Genomic DNA, 15,971 nt, shown 5'->3' on the forward strand with positions numbered 1-15,971 from the left:
GTGTGAGAAAATTATAATTTCGGTGCTCGGATGGGATGCATCGGGTTTTGTGAGGTTTTGCGTGCTCTCCCTTTCCTGCAGCTGCTATTCACAACGCTTTCCATTGTGGGCAGCAGTGCTAATTGCAGATGGAGCTAAATATTTTGTGACAGTTTTGAAAGGCTGAAAAATGTGGCAGGGGGGTTCAGACCAGTCCCCCTTTTGTTTTGTTTTACCTCGTGCCTCGTGAGTGCATAATGAAAGTCTCCAGTCGCCCCTGTTTCTCTCGAACACTCCCATCCCCTCCCCCCACCAGTCTTGTTTCAGTGCTTTTGCAGAGAGGGAGAATATCCTCCGTCAGGATAGGAATAGAGCGTGATATAAATAAAACCAGAGGGAGGCAATAGATAGAAGAGGAGAGACCCAGCCAAAGCTGTGTTGGTGGGAGGGACAGAGCATGAGGGGTGAGGAAGGAAGGGAGGGGGAGGAGGAGGAGGAGGGAGGGGGGTTGTCTCATGCCGCGCAAGAGCTGTGCAACTTCTTGGCAGCATTTCAGAAATGAGCCTCAGAAGCTTGGCGAGCCGAGCAGACATATTGAGACAAGGATGGTCGCTGCGTTGCACAAAACCTAGCTCGTTACAGGATGGTCGGGAGGCACCTCTCCACAGGTATTTCATTACTGTGTAGCACATCTCCACCTCCTTCTCCTGTCTCCGTTTTTCCCTCGTCTCTGTCTCTTCTGCATTGTTTTGGCTGTTAGTTCTTGCGCACTGTGTGGATGATCACTTTTAAATATTAAAGCCGCAGCGACGTTGCATTACAGAGAAGCGCACTGAGTTTTTTATGTTGTGCGTTTATTACTGTGAGCGAAGCATGCATTGAAAGCAGCGATTGCAGAGGTACCGACTGACAGTAGATTGGAGCCTCTTTGGCTCTAGTTCAGGACGGAGAAAATGGCGGTTCTGCACTTCTCAGTGGAGTGACGCTAGCGAACGACAGTACTGTGTGTATCAGAAACACAGTGCCCTCTTTTTTTTTCCCCCTCTGCTCTCTCACTGAGTCCTCTGTCCTTCTACTCCAGTTAAATTAGCAGAAGAAAGCTTTAAATGGGGCGGTACACAAATGCTGTCTTTCCCCTGGTGCAGTTGTGACACAGTAGATCTGCATGCAAACTACGCATGCATGTGAGGTCGCATGTAAACAACAACAACAACAAAAGCATGAGGGGCAGCAGAAATTAGGCAGTGGTGTCAGCTTGAACAGCGCAGCAGGTATGATCTGGTCTTCATTTATGTTGTAATCACTATTGAGTACTTTGAAATTCCAGAGGAGATGCTGGTAACTCTGTATGATTCAAAGAGAAGCTGAAACATTATATGATGTTGACAGATGATTGTACAGGGAGATGAAGGTTGATGTGTTGATTTAACAAAAAAAAAAAAAAGTCTTCCTGGGGCTCAGAGAGGACGACTGAACCATTGTGCATCGTGTTGTCTGAAGGTCATAACTACGATGCATAGTGGGCCATAATTAAAGAGTGACTCAGCTTCTAGGCGCTTCTTTAATATGTTCTTTTTATTGCGTTTAACAAACACTTGTTCTCTCACGTTACTTTGTTTACATAATTTGTCAGAATAGTAATCAGTACCTACAGTAATAATAGAAATATACAGTTTGGGATATGCATTTATTATTTGGCAATAATATTATTCAAAACATGTTTTTGCTGCTTTGTCCTGATAATTGCAGTGAATACCATTTTATGTAAAGTTAAGCTATAATTTAATTAATTTGAAGGTGCAACTTTGTGGTTTAGTTTATGTATGTATACAGTATATTGCTAAAACTAACCATGCTTTCACTATAGAGTGAATGCATGACAAAAGAAATTTAAAGTGCTTCATAGTCTTCTTAAATGTAGTCATCTTCTAATCAAAGCTTATTCTGGTATTGATAAATCATCAGTGTGAGCATTTTTAATGTGGGTGTTGTGTTTGTTCAATATTAAACCATCTTGTATTGTCTGTGTACACATGAGAAGACATCTTACATGTTGCCATGGTATTCCAGCTTTATTAAGCTTATGTGGGTGTGATGACGTACAAAACTTGTGCTTTGCAGATGAGTTCTGTTTGCTCATAGTCGTCTGTTTATTTTCTTTCCCTGCTTTGCAGAACTGCCCCCACAGAGTGGCCAGGGGCCCCAGTATGATAATCCCCTCTGGGGACATCTGCCAGCCAACAGAAGTGCCACAAGTGCTGTATCTTCCACAAATCTCAGTGGCTGGGATCAACTGATCATCGACCAGAAGGACACAGAGGCTTGGCCTTCTATTACCCTCAACCAGAGCCAGGCCTCTCCAGGAGGATGCCCTTTGGACACTGACTCTGGTCGCCTGACCAGCAGCAGCAGCAGTACTAGCAGTAGTTGTAGTACAGTGAGCATGGCTACGGGAGCCAATAGCCAGACAGGCCACTTCCCTGCCAACCACCTTAGCAGCAAAGCCAACAGTGGTCCTGGTCCTGCCAATCATACTGGAACCAGCATGCTCTCTAGCCAGGTTGCATCTAATCGCAGCTGGGGCTCTGGGCCTGGACCCTCCCATTGCCCCCCTCAGTCCTCAGTGGGGAGTGACGGGAAAGGTGACAGCGCGGTGGGAGGAGGAGGCGGCAGCAGAGGCTGGGGTTCGTCTTCGTCATCCTCCACCACCAACTTTAACTTGAACCTAAACCCTAACGCCAACCCGTCTGCCTGGCCCATGTTGGGGCATGACGCGGGTGGCACAGGGGGAGGCAGCTCAGGGGGAGCCAACACCATTTCACCTCCTCAATCTACACCCAACCTCTGTAATCCACCTGGCCCCCCACCAGCCCCGACCAGCACCTGTACCGGAGCCAACACTAACAGTAACTCCTCGGGGATTGGCAGTGCTTGGGGTACTATAATGGCTTCTGATTCATCAGAGCTACACCCCTCCCCATCCACGAATGTGTCTTTCAGTTCAGAACCTCAGAACCTTAAAACTGATGGACCAAATCACACTAATAAGCAGGAACCTCCAAGCCCCATCCGCAACATGCCTGGCTGGGGTAATGCACCTGCAGTCTTGGGTTCCATGGGCCAGCCGCCACCAGGGGGCTCCCAGGTCAATGGAGAAGATGTTAACTCGGTTTGGGGTAACAGTGGCAACTCAAAGGCAACTTCATCTAAAGAATCACCTGGCTGGGAATCTGGCTGGGGACATGGAGGAGGTGGAGCGGGAAACTCAGGAGGCTGGGGTGAACAGTCTGGTGGAGACTGGGGCAAGCAGCACACTGATGAAGCCCAGGGAGGCTGGGATGCACCCAGCTCCCCCCCTCAGGACTCACAAACTAGTCCTTGGAGCAGAGCTGTGAGCACAGCAGCTGCTAGTGAAGGGAGCAGTGACAGTATGGAAGGACATCCCCAGCGGAGAGACCGCTCATCTAGAGATAATCCAGCTCCTCTGTTGCCTGCCCAGGATCTGGACCCCAGAGTGCTGTGCAACACTGGCTGGGGACAGACCCCTGTTCGCCAGCACACCTCCTGGGACATGGACGATACTAAACGCCAGAATGATGTAGGCACTGAATCATGGGGCTCTGGCCCTACCACTCCAAGTGATACCCAGGGTCCATCCAACAGTAACACGGGCCTGACTCAGAGGACTGACTCTGGGAGCAAAAATGATGTGCCTGGTTCTCAGGGAGCCTCAGGCTGGGGTGGAAACATGGCTACCACCACTCAGCCCAGCTCTGGTTGGGGAGAGCCAACGAACAGCATTAAGCCCCCAGGTGGCCCAGGTGGCCCAGGTGGTCCAGGTGGCTGGGGGAACCCTCCAGCAGGTGGGCCTGCAACCACCAATATACCCAAGAATGGTAGCCAGTCCTGGGGGGAGGAGAAGTCTACTGGTTGGGATGATTCTCACGCCAAGTCAACATCCCAGGGCTGGGGAGAGCAACCCAAGACATCCCACAACTGGGGCAACAGTGGAGGAAGCAATAATACAGGGGACTGGGGCGAACCAGAAGAGAGCAAAAAGAGCCCCACTAACCCTGGATGGGAGGGAGGAGAACAAGGAGGCTGGAAGGAAAATCCACGAGGCTGGGGAATGTCATCTTCGGGACCTGGTATATCTGGAGCTGGAGGAAATGGGGGCTGGGGAGAATCAGCGCCCCAGCGCCCCAGCGGCCCCCCTCAAGGATGGGGGAGCAAGCCTCAGGATGGGCCCAGTGGTAATAGTGGAACAGGGGGCATGGGCTCTTGGGGTGGCTCAGGCTCAGTGAAGCAAGGTGCGGGCTGGAGTGGCAGCAAGAAAGAGTCCTCAGCAGAGCCAACAGGTTGGGAAGAGCCGTCCCCTCCCTCAATCCGCCGCAAGATGGAGATAGACGATGGAACTTCCGCGTGGGGTGACCCTGGTACCTACAACAAGGCAGTTAATTTGTGGGACAGGAACAATCCAGGGATGTCCCAAGCCAAAATTACCACTGGTGGCAATAACACCCCAGGCTCCAACAACAACCACTCCCACTCTCACAATCACCCCTATCATGGGCCACCTGCACCTTTACAGAACCATAGCCAAAATACCCAAAACCCAGGGCCCCCCGGCGGGCCTATGGATCCTACTGTGCAACACCCGTCTGGGCCATCTCATAACAGAGGTTCCTTGATAGCTCAAGGTAAGAAAACATCGTGCTCTTATCCTTCAGTCTTCTGTTAACAATACTGCATGTCCAGTTTCATTTGCATATATTCAACAACATTTGCATTCATAGTTTAAATTGTTCACTTTAGCTCATCAAATGTTCTCAAAGTTAATTGTTTTTTCCCTGTGATTTGTTTCTTTTTTTTCTTTTTCTTTTGTACTACTCAAAGTAAAGGTGTCAAACATGAAAGCTGGTTAGGTAGTTGGTGCAGTGCACTATTAGGCTCCAAGCTGTTGATCCACTTAAAGGTAAAATCTTGACCTAGTTCGCTCACTTTGGATTTACATCTAATCAACTCTCTAAATCAGTCAGGCAGTGCCAGCCTCGTCCTTCCCAGGGTCTCCTCGCATTTAGAAACACTAGATACTTGTAACCTTGGCAACCCCACATGGGCACCCAAAGGAAGCACAAGAATGCTGTTTACAAAGTGCTTGTGAAAATACTGATTCACCACAAACTGTTTGAAACGAATCGGAAGTGAGTGATTATATGGGAGCTGCCATCTGTCAGTAGTTGAAGGGAGGAGGTGGAGCAAGCCCCCCCCCCCCCACCAACACCATCACCACTGACAGGGGGGCAGACGCCCCCTGCTGTCCTGCACTTGACCTTGCATGCTGTTTCCACTTGATGGAATACAGCCTGTGAGCAGACCATCATGCTAACTTATCGAGCATGTAATCGGCTAAAAGCCAATCAGAGTAGCCATAATTTATCTGCACTAAATCAGGAAAGAAATGTGAAAGTTGGTTTGTCCCATTGTATGTGGTTTAAATCAGGGTAACTCTGAACCCAGCCATACCAGAAGGATGAACGTTAGCTATAATTTTGGAGCCGCCTTTTGGACTTGACCTTTCCCTGGTGAGAGAGCTAAGCTGAGCCTGGCACTGTCACAGCCCTAGAGACTGCACTGTGCGTCTCGTGCCAAAAGGGATTGGACTGCGCCAAATCTTAAATGGGCATCTCCTCCCTCTATCAACTATCCTGCTAAGCCAGGCACAGGATTTTGCTTCCCCACATGGCTGCCACTTCACACTTCAAAACAGAGGGATAAATGGGGTCTTCTTGTTAATCGCAGACTCGTTAAGGTCATTAACTCATCTGAAGTGAGACAGATATTGCAACATTTCACAAAGCTAACAATTTTTTGTAGACAGGTGTTCTTCCTATGGAGTTCTTTTGTCTGAGGACTGTTTATGGAATAGAAATGGATAAAATGGCCTCAAGATATAATTATAACCATGTTTTCAAGATTTGTTCAGTCATAGCTTACAGTTGCAAGTGAAGCTTGTTTCTTAGTTATTTGCTTCCGTGAAGTGAGCTTTTGATCAACAAACTGTTGTCCTTGTGTGTCCTCCAGGTTGGGGAGAGCTACCCAGCTCCCACACGAAATCAGAGAGCTCTTGGGGGGAACCTGCACCCTCTCCGGTCAGCGTAGATAACGGCACGTCTGCCTGGGGGAAACCTAGCGGGAACTGTGGGGGCTGGGGAGAAAGCAACCCAGAAAATTATGGCAGGAGCAACCCACCAATGACATCTGCATCATGCAAACCTGGTAAATAGCATCATCCTGTAAATGTCATGTTGTTTGTGTCGTTCAGGAACTGTAACGCCTGAAAAAGTTCCCTAATTTTCTTGTATCAAGTCACATCAAGGACATCAATATGGCACAAGGGAAACAAGAGGCTGGAGTGTCTGTGTGTTTTTTTTTTTTAACAAGAATCTATACTGACCCCTAGTGGCTGCATTGTAACAGAGCAATCAGATTTATCTTACCCAGTTCAGTCTTCTTCTAGATTAGAGATTTGAGAACTCACTAGCAGTATAACTAGAAAAGAACATTTGATCAGGTAATGATTGTAGTTAGGGATGGGTACCTTTCACATCTGAATCGATACGATACCGATACTCGGTACCTGCGAATCGATATCGGTATTTTTCGGTACCTGTTTTCGATACTTTTTTTTTTTTGGGGGGGGGGGGGGGGGGGGGGGGGGAATATGCATTTGGTAATTAAAGTTATTTTGTATATTTAAAAAAATAGTCAAAACTTCGGAATTTTCAACATTTGTGCTTCAATAACATCAACTGAAAGAACTCCAACATAGAACTTGAGAAAAATGTGTGTGGGGATAAAGTAAAAAATTTTAATAAATAACAATAATAAATAACATAATAAAAATAGACTCAAAATAAATAGCTGTATGAAATGTTTCACATTAGCAGCACCAGGCACCTCTACAGTAAACAAACACTCAAAGGGATGGACTCTATGCACAACTTCACCACTTCCTGAACTTCAGGAGGCTCCTTGTTTCCTGTCTTTCATGATAGGACGAGCTGATTAATGCAGGTGTGTCTGGCCTCTGGAACAGCTTCAGACACACCTGCATTAATCAGCTCATCCTATCATGAAAGACAGGAAACAAGGAGCCCCCTGAAGTTCAGGAAGTAGCCGAGTTGTGCATAGAGCCTACACTGGAGGATCAGAATTATATGGTTCCAACTCGTGATTGGGCAGTCATAATGCCAATCAAACGCCCCGTGGGACCGCTTTTGCGTGATGACATATCATGTCGAGTCGCCGCCTCGATGCGCGCTCTTGTTTCGAGCCGCGCATGCACAGAGCATTGTTTAGGAAGTGACATGCAGCGGGAGCGACCATCGCAGAAGCAGAAGCGGCTTGTTCCTCCCGCGAACCACTCCGAACAGGGGCGGGGTGGCCATCGGGAGGTTTCCCGAACGGCCGGTGTGTTCCAGGTCGGTGGGGTCTATTCCGGACGGCAGCCACAAGCCCCCTCCCCCCCCCCCCCCCCCCCCCCCCCCCCCCCCGGCCCGTGTGCGTGTCCGCTCTCCCGGTATATTATATATTTGCTCCCGGTCTGCGAGTCAAAATACTCAGAAGATTTTGGACCCACGTAACCGCGTCACCGTGTCCTCCGCTCTTGCCGATGCATCATGTCAAGGTGAGTTCAGGGTCAAAAAAAAAAAAAAAAAGGTGCGTTCAGGTACCGAAATGTGGTACCGACGGATTTCCCGTGAATTGATACTCGGTACTTCAGCGGGAATTCGGTCGGTACCAAAAAATTACCGAAATTCGGTACCCATCCCTAATTGTAGTAAACTTTGCTGTTAGAAATTGTTTGCTTTCATTGCTGCTGTTCTTACATATATTTTTCCCCACTCTGTGTTTCAGCCCCCAAACCTATGCAAGACGGATGGGGAGGTGGAGGTGAGGAGCTCAGCATGTCGGGTGGTCAGTGGGATGCAGAGGAGGGAGACATGTGGAACAGCACTGCCTCCCAGGAGAGCAACTCTTCCTGCAACTCATGGGGAAATGCATCCAAAAAGGGCCCGCAGAAGGTATGCAGCAGGACTGTTTACACATTGAGCCCTCCCTTAAATCTTTTGTTTAATTCATTAAGTATGATTCTATTATGTCATCCTACTAATTATTTGCTCCCATCATCTTCATCAGGGGAAGGTCCCAGGGAAGCAGGAAGATGCCTGGATCATGAACCGTCTCATCAAGCAGCTGACAGACATGGGCTTCCCGGTGGGTTCAACTGCCAACCACAATTACATGTTGTAGAAAGTATGAACTACTCCAGAGCTCTTGGTGGATTTAACACAGCGCACAAATGTACTGGTTCTTCACTGTCGAAAAATTTTGAGATTTGATGATTGTCCTAATTTTATGATGTCTTTCGTTATAAGAAATCAAACTTGTAGAAACTTTGTAGAATTACTGAAAACAAACTGCTTTACCTTCTTTTTTTTCATTGTGGTGTTCCAATATTAATTTATTTTTGCATCACTTTTTGGTGAATCTCCAGCGGGATCCGGCAGAGGAGGCGTTGAAAAGCAACAACATGAACCTGGATCAGGCCATGAGTGCCCTGCTGGAGAAGAAGACAGAGCTGGACAAACGTGGGATGGGGATAGCTGGCCACGACTACAACAACGGGCTCATCAACAAGCCCATTAGCTGCCCTCGGCCTCCGCTTCTTTCCAAAGACCCCTCAGCAGATCCCCGCTTGCCCTTCATGGATAAGGTGAGTCATGTCTTTTGTCGTCACTCTTCTCCCAAATGTTAACGAGACCGATACAGCGAGATTGAGAGCTCAGTGTTTGACAGACTCGCCACTCTTTCTCTGCTTCGACAGATGCAGAGTGGAATGTTTGGCGGTGGTGGAGCAGCACAAGCCCGGGCAATGCAGCAGCCGCAGCCGCCTCCTCAGCCACCAGTGCCGCCTCTCAGCTCCTCTCAGCCTAGTCTACGTGCTCAAGTGCCTCAGTTTCTCTCCCCTCAGGTACCCTCACACACGCAAATATACACATTTGCATGCACATGCGGCTTAATTTACCACTTACTTAACAGTTTACTTGGCGGGGCTTTATAAGATATGCAGGAATTAATATTTTATCTCAGTCCTTTAAAACATCTCCAGCACGGTTTTTCTCATATATTATGTATCAATTTAGGTGCCGTTCAACTATCTGCATCATGCAGGAAGGAGATTACAGGCCGTGTCTTGTGTCCCTTCAACACACAAAAATATATTTTAAACAAATTCTATTTGATTGTTCTCCAACAGGTTCAAGCACAGCTCTTACAGTTTGCAGCAAAAAACATTGGTCTGAATCCTGCACTTTTAACCGCACCAATAAACCCTCAACATATGACCCTTCTGAATCAACTTTACCAGCTGCAACTGGTAAGTCTGTATTTGCTTTTTTCTGCTCTCAGTTCTTGCGATGTATCAGATATTGTTCCTTTGAGGCTCATATCTGAGACTGGAAACAAAAATACTCCTACTACCCCAAGTGCAAGAAATAACAGAAGCACAGGATGTTCACCAGATTAGATTAGCTATTCCTTTACAAACTTCAAACCCCATGTGTGTTTTTTATTAAGTTTATATGAAAAGTATCGTATCATAATTTTTGTCACATGTCTGACCAGAAGGAAATACTTTGAAATGCAAATATTTAAGGAAGCAGAAAAACATCTGCACCCACTGATTTAATTTTGTGTTATTGTACAATATTTGAAATAAAAGAAGGGAGTTAAAGTAATAAATGTGCTTTTTTTTTTGTTGTATGCCCAAAGTGGCCTCCTAATTACATGATCATGTCAGTTTGAGAACTCTGCATTAGGCCACCTTTTTACTCACCATCTGTATTTTTTGCAGAACACGAAGACATAACTGTTAATGGGACTCTTTGACTTTTATATCTTGTTTACACTTAATCTACAGGCGTACCAGCGTTTACAAATTCAACAGCAGATGTTGCAGGCGCAGCGCAACGTTTCTGGCCCCATCCGACAACAAGAGCAGCAAGTAAGTTGATAGGAAAATGTTAATAATTTTGAATATGTTGACGTCCATCATCCAGAACCTCCTAAATATGTCCGCGTTCGGATGTCATTCCAGGTTGCACGTACAATCAATAACATGCAGCAGCAGATCCAACAGCACCAGCGACAGCTGGCCCAGGCCCTGCTGATGAAGCAGCAGCAACAGCAGCCGCCCCCTTCCCACTCGAGCCTGCACCCTGGCGGGACTAAATCCTCCCTGGATTCATTTCCAGGTCACCCCCAGGCTCCAGGCCTCCCCGACCTGCAGACCAAAGAGCCGCAGTCATCGCCCAACACGTACAGCCCCTACTCTCTCTGTGAGTAGCGTCTGTTTTGCTCATTGAATACCATAGCACCGAGTTGACGTTTGGAGCTTATGTTGACAACATCGCTCTCTGTGCCGTCAGCTGGACTGAATCCAAACATGAATGTAAACTGCATGGAGGTGGGAAATCTGTCCATGAAGGAACCCCCACAACCCCAGTCTCGCCTGTCACAGTGGACACACCCCAACTCCATTGAAAGCCTCTCTGGAAACTCCTCTCCTCTTGAGCCCAACATGGGCAAGCACGGTGAGACGACCCCGGGAATACACACTAAAAATGACAAGTCGCTACAAGACATCTTAAAGAAACCCTGTGAAAGCAGCATTGACGTAACAAGCGGGTTTTTTTTTTTTTTCCAGGTGCCAACCTGGGTCCTCCTGGTAAACCCCCTCAGCTGGACGACTCCTACAGCCCCTACAACCTGATGTCCAGCACCGAGTCTCCCACCAGTCCCCTGGTCACACCAGACAGCTGGGGACAGGGCAAGAGCAACAGCGACAAGATGGCCAACGGGACCAATATCAACTGGCCGCCAGGTGAGCAACACACACAGCTTTTATGAGAATTCATCAGCCACATTTGCTTATTTGACAACCTTTTGATATATATATATTTTTTAATTTGCTTTCAGAATTTTGCCCTGGTGTCCCCTGGAAGGGCCTCCAGAATATTGACCCAGAGACTGACCCCAACGTGACCCCGGCAGTGTCCCCAGTGGGCCCACCATCAACACCAACATCCAAGATGTCAACCGGTACCTGCTCCGGGACCGGAGTGGAGGTGGGAACAGAATTTTGCAAGGTTTGCTCTATTTAATGCGTGGGAAGAACATCTGACTCATCTTCTGACAGAGATCCTGGATTACAAACCACAATCTACATTACAGTCCAGTAGAACTAAATTAATCCATACACTCAAGAGTTATTTCCCTCAAGAAAGAAATGTAACTGAACTAGACCTTTCCCCTTGTACTGGAGTGTCCAGAGAGCCCGCTTCTTATTCTTTTGTTTCTCATTGTCCTACTTTTAACTGCTGCTGTTATCATTATCATTTACTAGTTTATACTCTTCTTAATGAACTTCCTTTCCTCATTTATTATTGTTTATTTTTTCTTTCTTCCATTTTCTCTTCCTGCTCCTTTTCCTTTCTTTATTTTTTTTGTTTGTGTGTGTCTTATTTGTGTTGCTGGCATCGGCTCAGGCTCCTCTCCCACTTCATCTCAGAACGAGGCTCTGCCTCCCTCCACTGATTGGCCAGTCAGTGCCTACACTAGCTCGTTCAGTCTTTCGTCTCCGGACATAGACGATGCAGGTACATGGTTTGTCCGTAACCCACCCCCACCTCGCTGCAGCGGCCAATCGCTGCAGACGAGCTTTATCCTCCCCCTCCTGTGACTGCAACTCCCCAAGCCTGAACCATTCAACTGGAGCGCTACATCTCTTCTTTTTCATTCAAGTCGCAGCTCCTGATAAAATATGACCTTCATTTGAGCTCTGTCCATTTTAAGTGTGTGTTTCATGCAGTCTATTATTCTCCTGTGGTGTCAGTGTATCTCCGTCCCTCTAAGATCCACCATGGAAAACACAGTGAGAGTGAAGAGCAGCAGTTCCTAGCGTTTTATTCAAGATCTTTTCTAGCTTTCTTCAAAGATATGTTGTGATACTTAAGTGCCCTTGAGACTTATGAAAGCTACTTCAAGTGAGTTATTAGTATTGTCACTCAACACAGAAAACAGTGCATGGTTTTCAAACTATTATACATCAGCGGAGAATTTGTGTTTGTATTTCCTCCTATTGACCCCCGAAAATTAAAGCTGGATATATTTAGAGGATTGGTTAAAAAGTAAGTGATATCTTGTAGAGAACTACACTTTTCACGTCACATCTGATACTAAAAACCTTCCTTGAACTACACAGAAAATGTTATGTGGGCGCAGATGTCCTTTGGCAAAATGTTTGAGGAAACTAACTCGTCGTGTGATGTTCCCCGTCCAGGTAAACTGTCAGAGATGAAATCTACCTGGTCTCCAGGCCCCATCTCTCACAGCCAGGCTTCCTTATCCCACGAACTGTGGAAGGTCCCCCAAGGGCCTCGAAGCAGCACCACAGCCCCTTCTCGCCCCCCGCCGGGCCTTACCAACACAAAGCCTTCCTCCACCTGGGGGGGAAACTCTCTGGGTCTGGCCCAAGGCTGGAGCAGCTCCTACACCACAGGTAGCGTCACAGTCAAATGTCTGGCCCGCCGAAGTTCAACAAACACAATATCTTTACTTTCAGACACATTTATTTCCTTAAAGTTTTTGCTTTTCAATGACAAATCAATCGGTTTTTTAAATTTTAGTCAACAGTCCTTTTTCCCCAAATGCATTCTACTTGGTATGTTATCCGATATCTGAACTGCCTTGAGGTCAGATTTAGGCAGGCTTAGTGTGTCATGGATGTGAAATTCAGCTGATGGATTTCTGTTCTCTCTCACGCTCAGCAGGTACCACGTGGAGTACGGACAGCTCCAGCAGGACCAGCAGCTGGCTGGTTCTGAGAAACCTCACTCCACAGGTAACCGTCCCCAACCATTTACAAAAATGAGCAAGCGGTGGCTCGAATGTTTCACCCCGGCGTCTTTTGTCTTTGCCCAGATCGATGGTTCGACTCTGCGTACACTGTGCATGCAGCACGGCCCCCTCATCACATTCCACCTCAACCTGACACAAGGAAACGCTGTGGTGCGCTACAGCTCCAAGGACGAAGCTGCCAAGGCTCAGAAGTCCCTGCACATGTACGTCCTCTTCAGTGTTGTTTTTGGCAGCCTATTTTGATTTAGTTTTAGTCTTAGTCTTTTGGACGAAATGCTCATTAGTTTTAGTCTAGTTTTAGTCATTTTTACACTTAATAGTTTTAGTCTAGTTTTAGTCGACGAAAACCAAACGGGTTTTAGTCCAGTTTTAGTCATAAAAAAGCCTTAAAAGGAAAAAGACAAAGAAAATTGTAAACCAAAAAAACATAATAAAATATACTTAAATGGCGTAAAAACAACAGAACACATTGATGCCTTTGAATATCAAATAATAAACTGGACTGTTTGACACTTTGCAAACTCAATGCAGTGCTTATATGAGCTCTGCAGACAGAATGAGAGGACTAATAGGATTTTGATGATACTTTCAAGCTGTTTTTATAATGTCCATACTGGTATAAAGGCTGAGATCTTTTATTAAAACTGAACTGGTCTGTTCTGTTTCTATGTTACCGATTTGAACTGGTAAGAGTAACTGCCTGTTATTCTTTTGGAGGAGCGATAAAACCAATACTAAGATGGTTATTAGGAAAATACTAGCATTAAAAATACTGAAATAAAGTAAATTAATTCCTTGGCTACACTTGATGGGTTGAAACACGTGGAAGTCTTCAAAACTGAAATGACAAACATAACTTGAGTTTCATAAACTTTGTAAGTATTCTTTACCTGAATTTTCTCTATAAGTAAGTATTCTCTAGAAGTAAAGATTTATTAGGTACTTGGGGAAAAAAAATCTTCACTAATCAATAGTGGCTCCTGTTGCACTTTCACAGTAAGAACAAACAGCCAAACAGTTGGATCAGATCCTCCGTCTCCCACTACCAGGCGTTCTGTTTTCTTTTCTGCTGGATTCTGATTAAAATACATCCATAAATCACTGCGTCTTTTCCTCCCGCCGAGCCCCGGCGAAAGTTGCTCCACGCGCTCTCGTGCGCCGGTTTGGCACGACACCGGTGCATGCAGCGCAGGCTGGTCAAACAGGAAGCAGCTCGTGAATTGCTGATATTTTCAGAGTAAAGCTGCCGATCTGCGTGAACAAGCTGGGGGAATCGCATTTGTTTTAATTTATTTTGAAAGTGAAATTACTGACATTTTCGTCTCGTCTCGTCTCGTTAACGAAAACAACAGATCCGTCTCGTCACATTTCCGTCTTTAAAGAGATATTTTTAGCTCGTCACGTCTCGTTTTAGTCACGGAAAAAAGGGGCGTTGACGAAATATTTTCGTCGTCGTCATCGTTAACGAAAACAACACTGGTCCTCTTATGCACCGCTGAGTTAACACAACATGGTTCAGTCCACTGGTTTGAACCAAAGAAAACATTCCTTTTACTCTGCATTCACACTCATTACTACCATCAGACTAAAAGATGGAAATGGACAGTATTTATTGACATTGTGGATGTTTTCATTAACTTATGGAATAAATAGTGATTAAATAGTCTTGGGTTTTCTCTCTTCCCCGTCCGTCTCTGTGTAGGTGTGTGCTGGGGAACACCACCATCCTGGCCGAGTTCGCCGGGGAAGAGGAAGTGAACCGCTTCTTTGCACAGGGCCAGTCGCTTGGTGGGACGACCAGCTGGCAGGCCACTCCAGGCACCAATCAGACGAGGATGGCCGGCACCGGGTCCGGAGCCTCCCACCCCATCGGCCACTCGCCCCACTGGAACAACAACAACGGCTCCAACAGCAGCAGTAGCAGCGGCCTGGGAGCAGGCGCCACAAAGACGGGTGGAGAGCTGCTTTGGGGCGGCGTTCAGCAGTATTCCAGCTTGTGGGGACCCCCGAGTGGCGAGGAGGGACGCGTCATGGGGAGCCCCACCCCAATCAATACACTGCTGCCCGGGGACCTGCTGAGCGGAGAGTCCATGTAGGGAAAACGAGCCGAGGCTACACACACACACCAACAGGAGCAAAAACCTTGCAAATCAATGTGGAGATAATCAGTGTGGGCGTGAAGGTGAAAAGGCGAGCACGAGGAGGACGGGGCCACATTGTCGCTGCTCGCCCTCGTCCGCCTCCTCTGCTCCTTTTTCTTTTTCAGTCGCAGTTTTTTTTTTTTTTTTTCTTTTTCTTGTGAATCTCAGTTAAGGATTTTTGGTCACAGTATTCGGCTTAATTCTTCTGAAGACAAAGGAAGGAGTCTTTCATTCACCGAAGGAAGATGACTTTTTGCAGAATTGAACTCACCGTGTGAAACGTACTTTAGTCAAACTGGCACAGAGACGAGCTGCCATCTTTAAACTTGCGTAATCCCTCACTGCCTTTTGAGGCAATCATACTGCACCTCAGAGATCCATGAAAAAAAAAGGCATCATTCCCAAAGTAAAAACCTTTCAATCAAGAGTGGTTGTTGAACTTTCAGCTGGTCCAGACTCGACATTTGTTTCTCTCAGCACTAATATTAGCCTTAAACTATTTCCTGCCCTGCTATCCTCACTCACTCTGTACTTGGTGAAGAAGCATACGGACACTTGCACACCCTTATCTCTGAGCCAGTGAAAGTGGAGAGTACATGCTGCTGCGGCTTAACATGAACAACCACAGCTCGAAACTTTAGTGCTTTTTTTTTGTTTTTATATTTTTTTTTTGTTGTTTTTGCAAGCAGACTGAGTTTCCCCACACAACGCTCAAAGGGAATGATGCAACTCTGTTCGCCTTGTTCAAGCCATTTATTTTCGTAGTGGTTTTTTTTTTTTCCAAATTTTTTTTTTTCTTCTTTTTCTTGAACCATTGCAAACAAAGCTAAGAAATGATATTATTCAAATGTGTCTGTCAATCTTATC

At 46.5% G+C, this 15,971-nt stretch overlaps 1 protein-coding gene across 1 annotated transcript; it reads left to right on the top strand.

The window, feature by feature from the left end:
* The first annotated feature begins 548 nt into the window (after window positions 1-548).
* On the top strand, window positions 549-15,069 carry LOC115387490 (trinucleotide repeat-containing gene 6C protein-like). The gene is given in 19 exon segments (XM_030090212.1): window positions 549-647; window positions 2,154-4,679; window positions 6,064-6,258; window positions 7,900-8,066; window positions 8,182-8,259; window positions 8,540-8,758; window positions 8,870-9,016; window positions 9,302-9,421; window positions 9,965-10,048; window positions 10,142-10,382; window positions 10,473-10,637; window positions 10,751-10,927; window positions 11,023-11,085; window positions 11,088-11,192; window positions 11,592-11,702; window positions 12,386-12,604; window positions 12,873-12,946; window positions 13,027-13,166; window positions 14,666-15,069. Coding segments are annotated over 19 exon segments (5,250 nt in total). The 5' UTR covers window positions 549-622; the 3' UTR covers window positions 15,060-15,069.
* Window positions 15,070-15,971: the final 902 nt, after the last annotated feature.

Source organism: Salarias fasciatus, chromosome 4, assembly GCF_902148845.1.
Source record: "Salarias fasciatus chromosome 4, fSalaFa1.1, whole genome shotgun sequence".
Lineage (NCBI taxonomy): Eukaryota > Metazoa > Chordata > Actinopteri > Blenniiformes > Blenniidae > Salarias > Salarias fasciatus.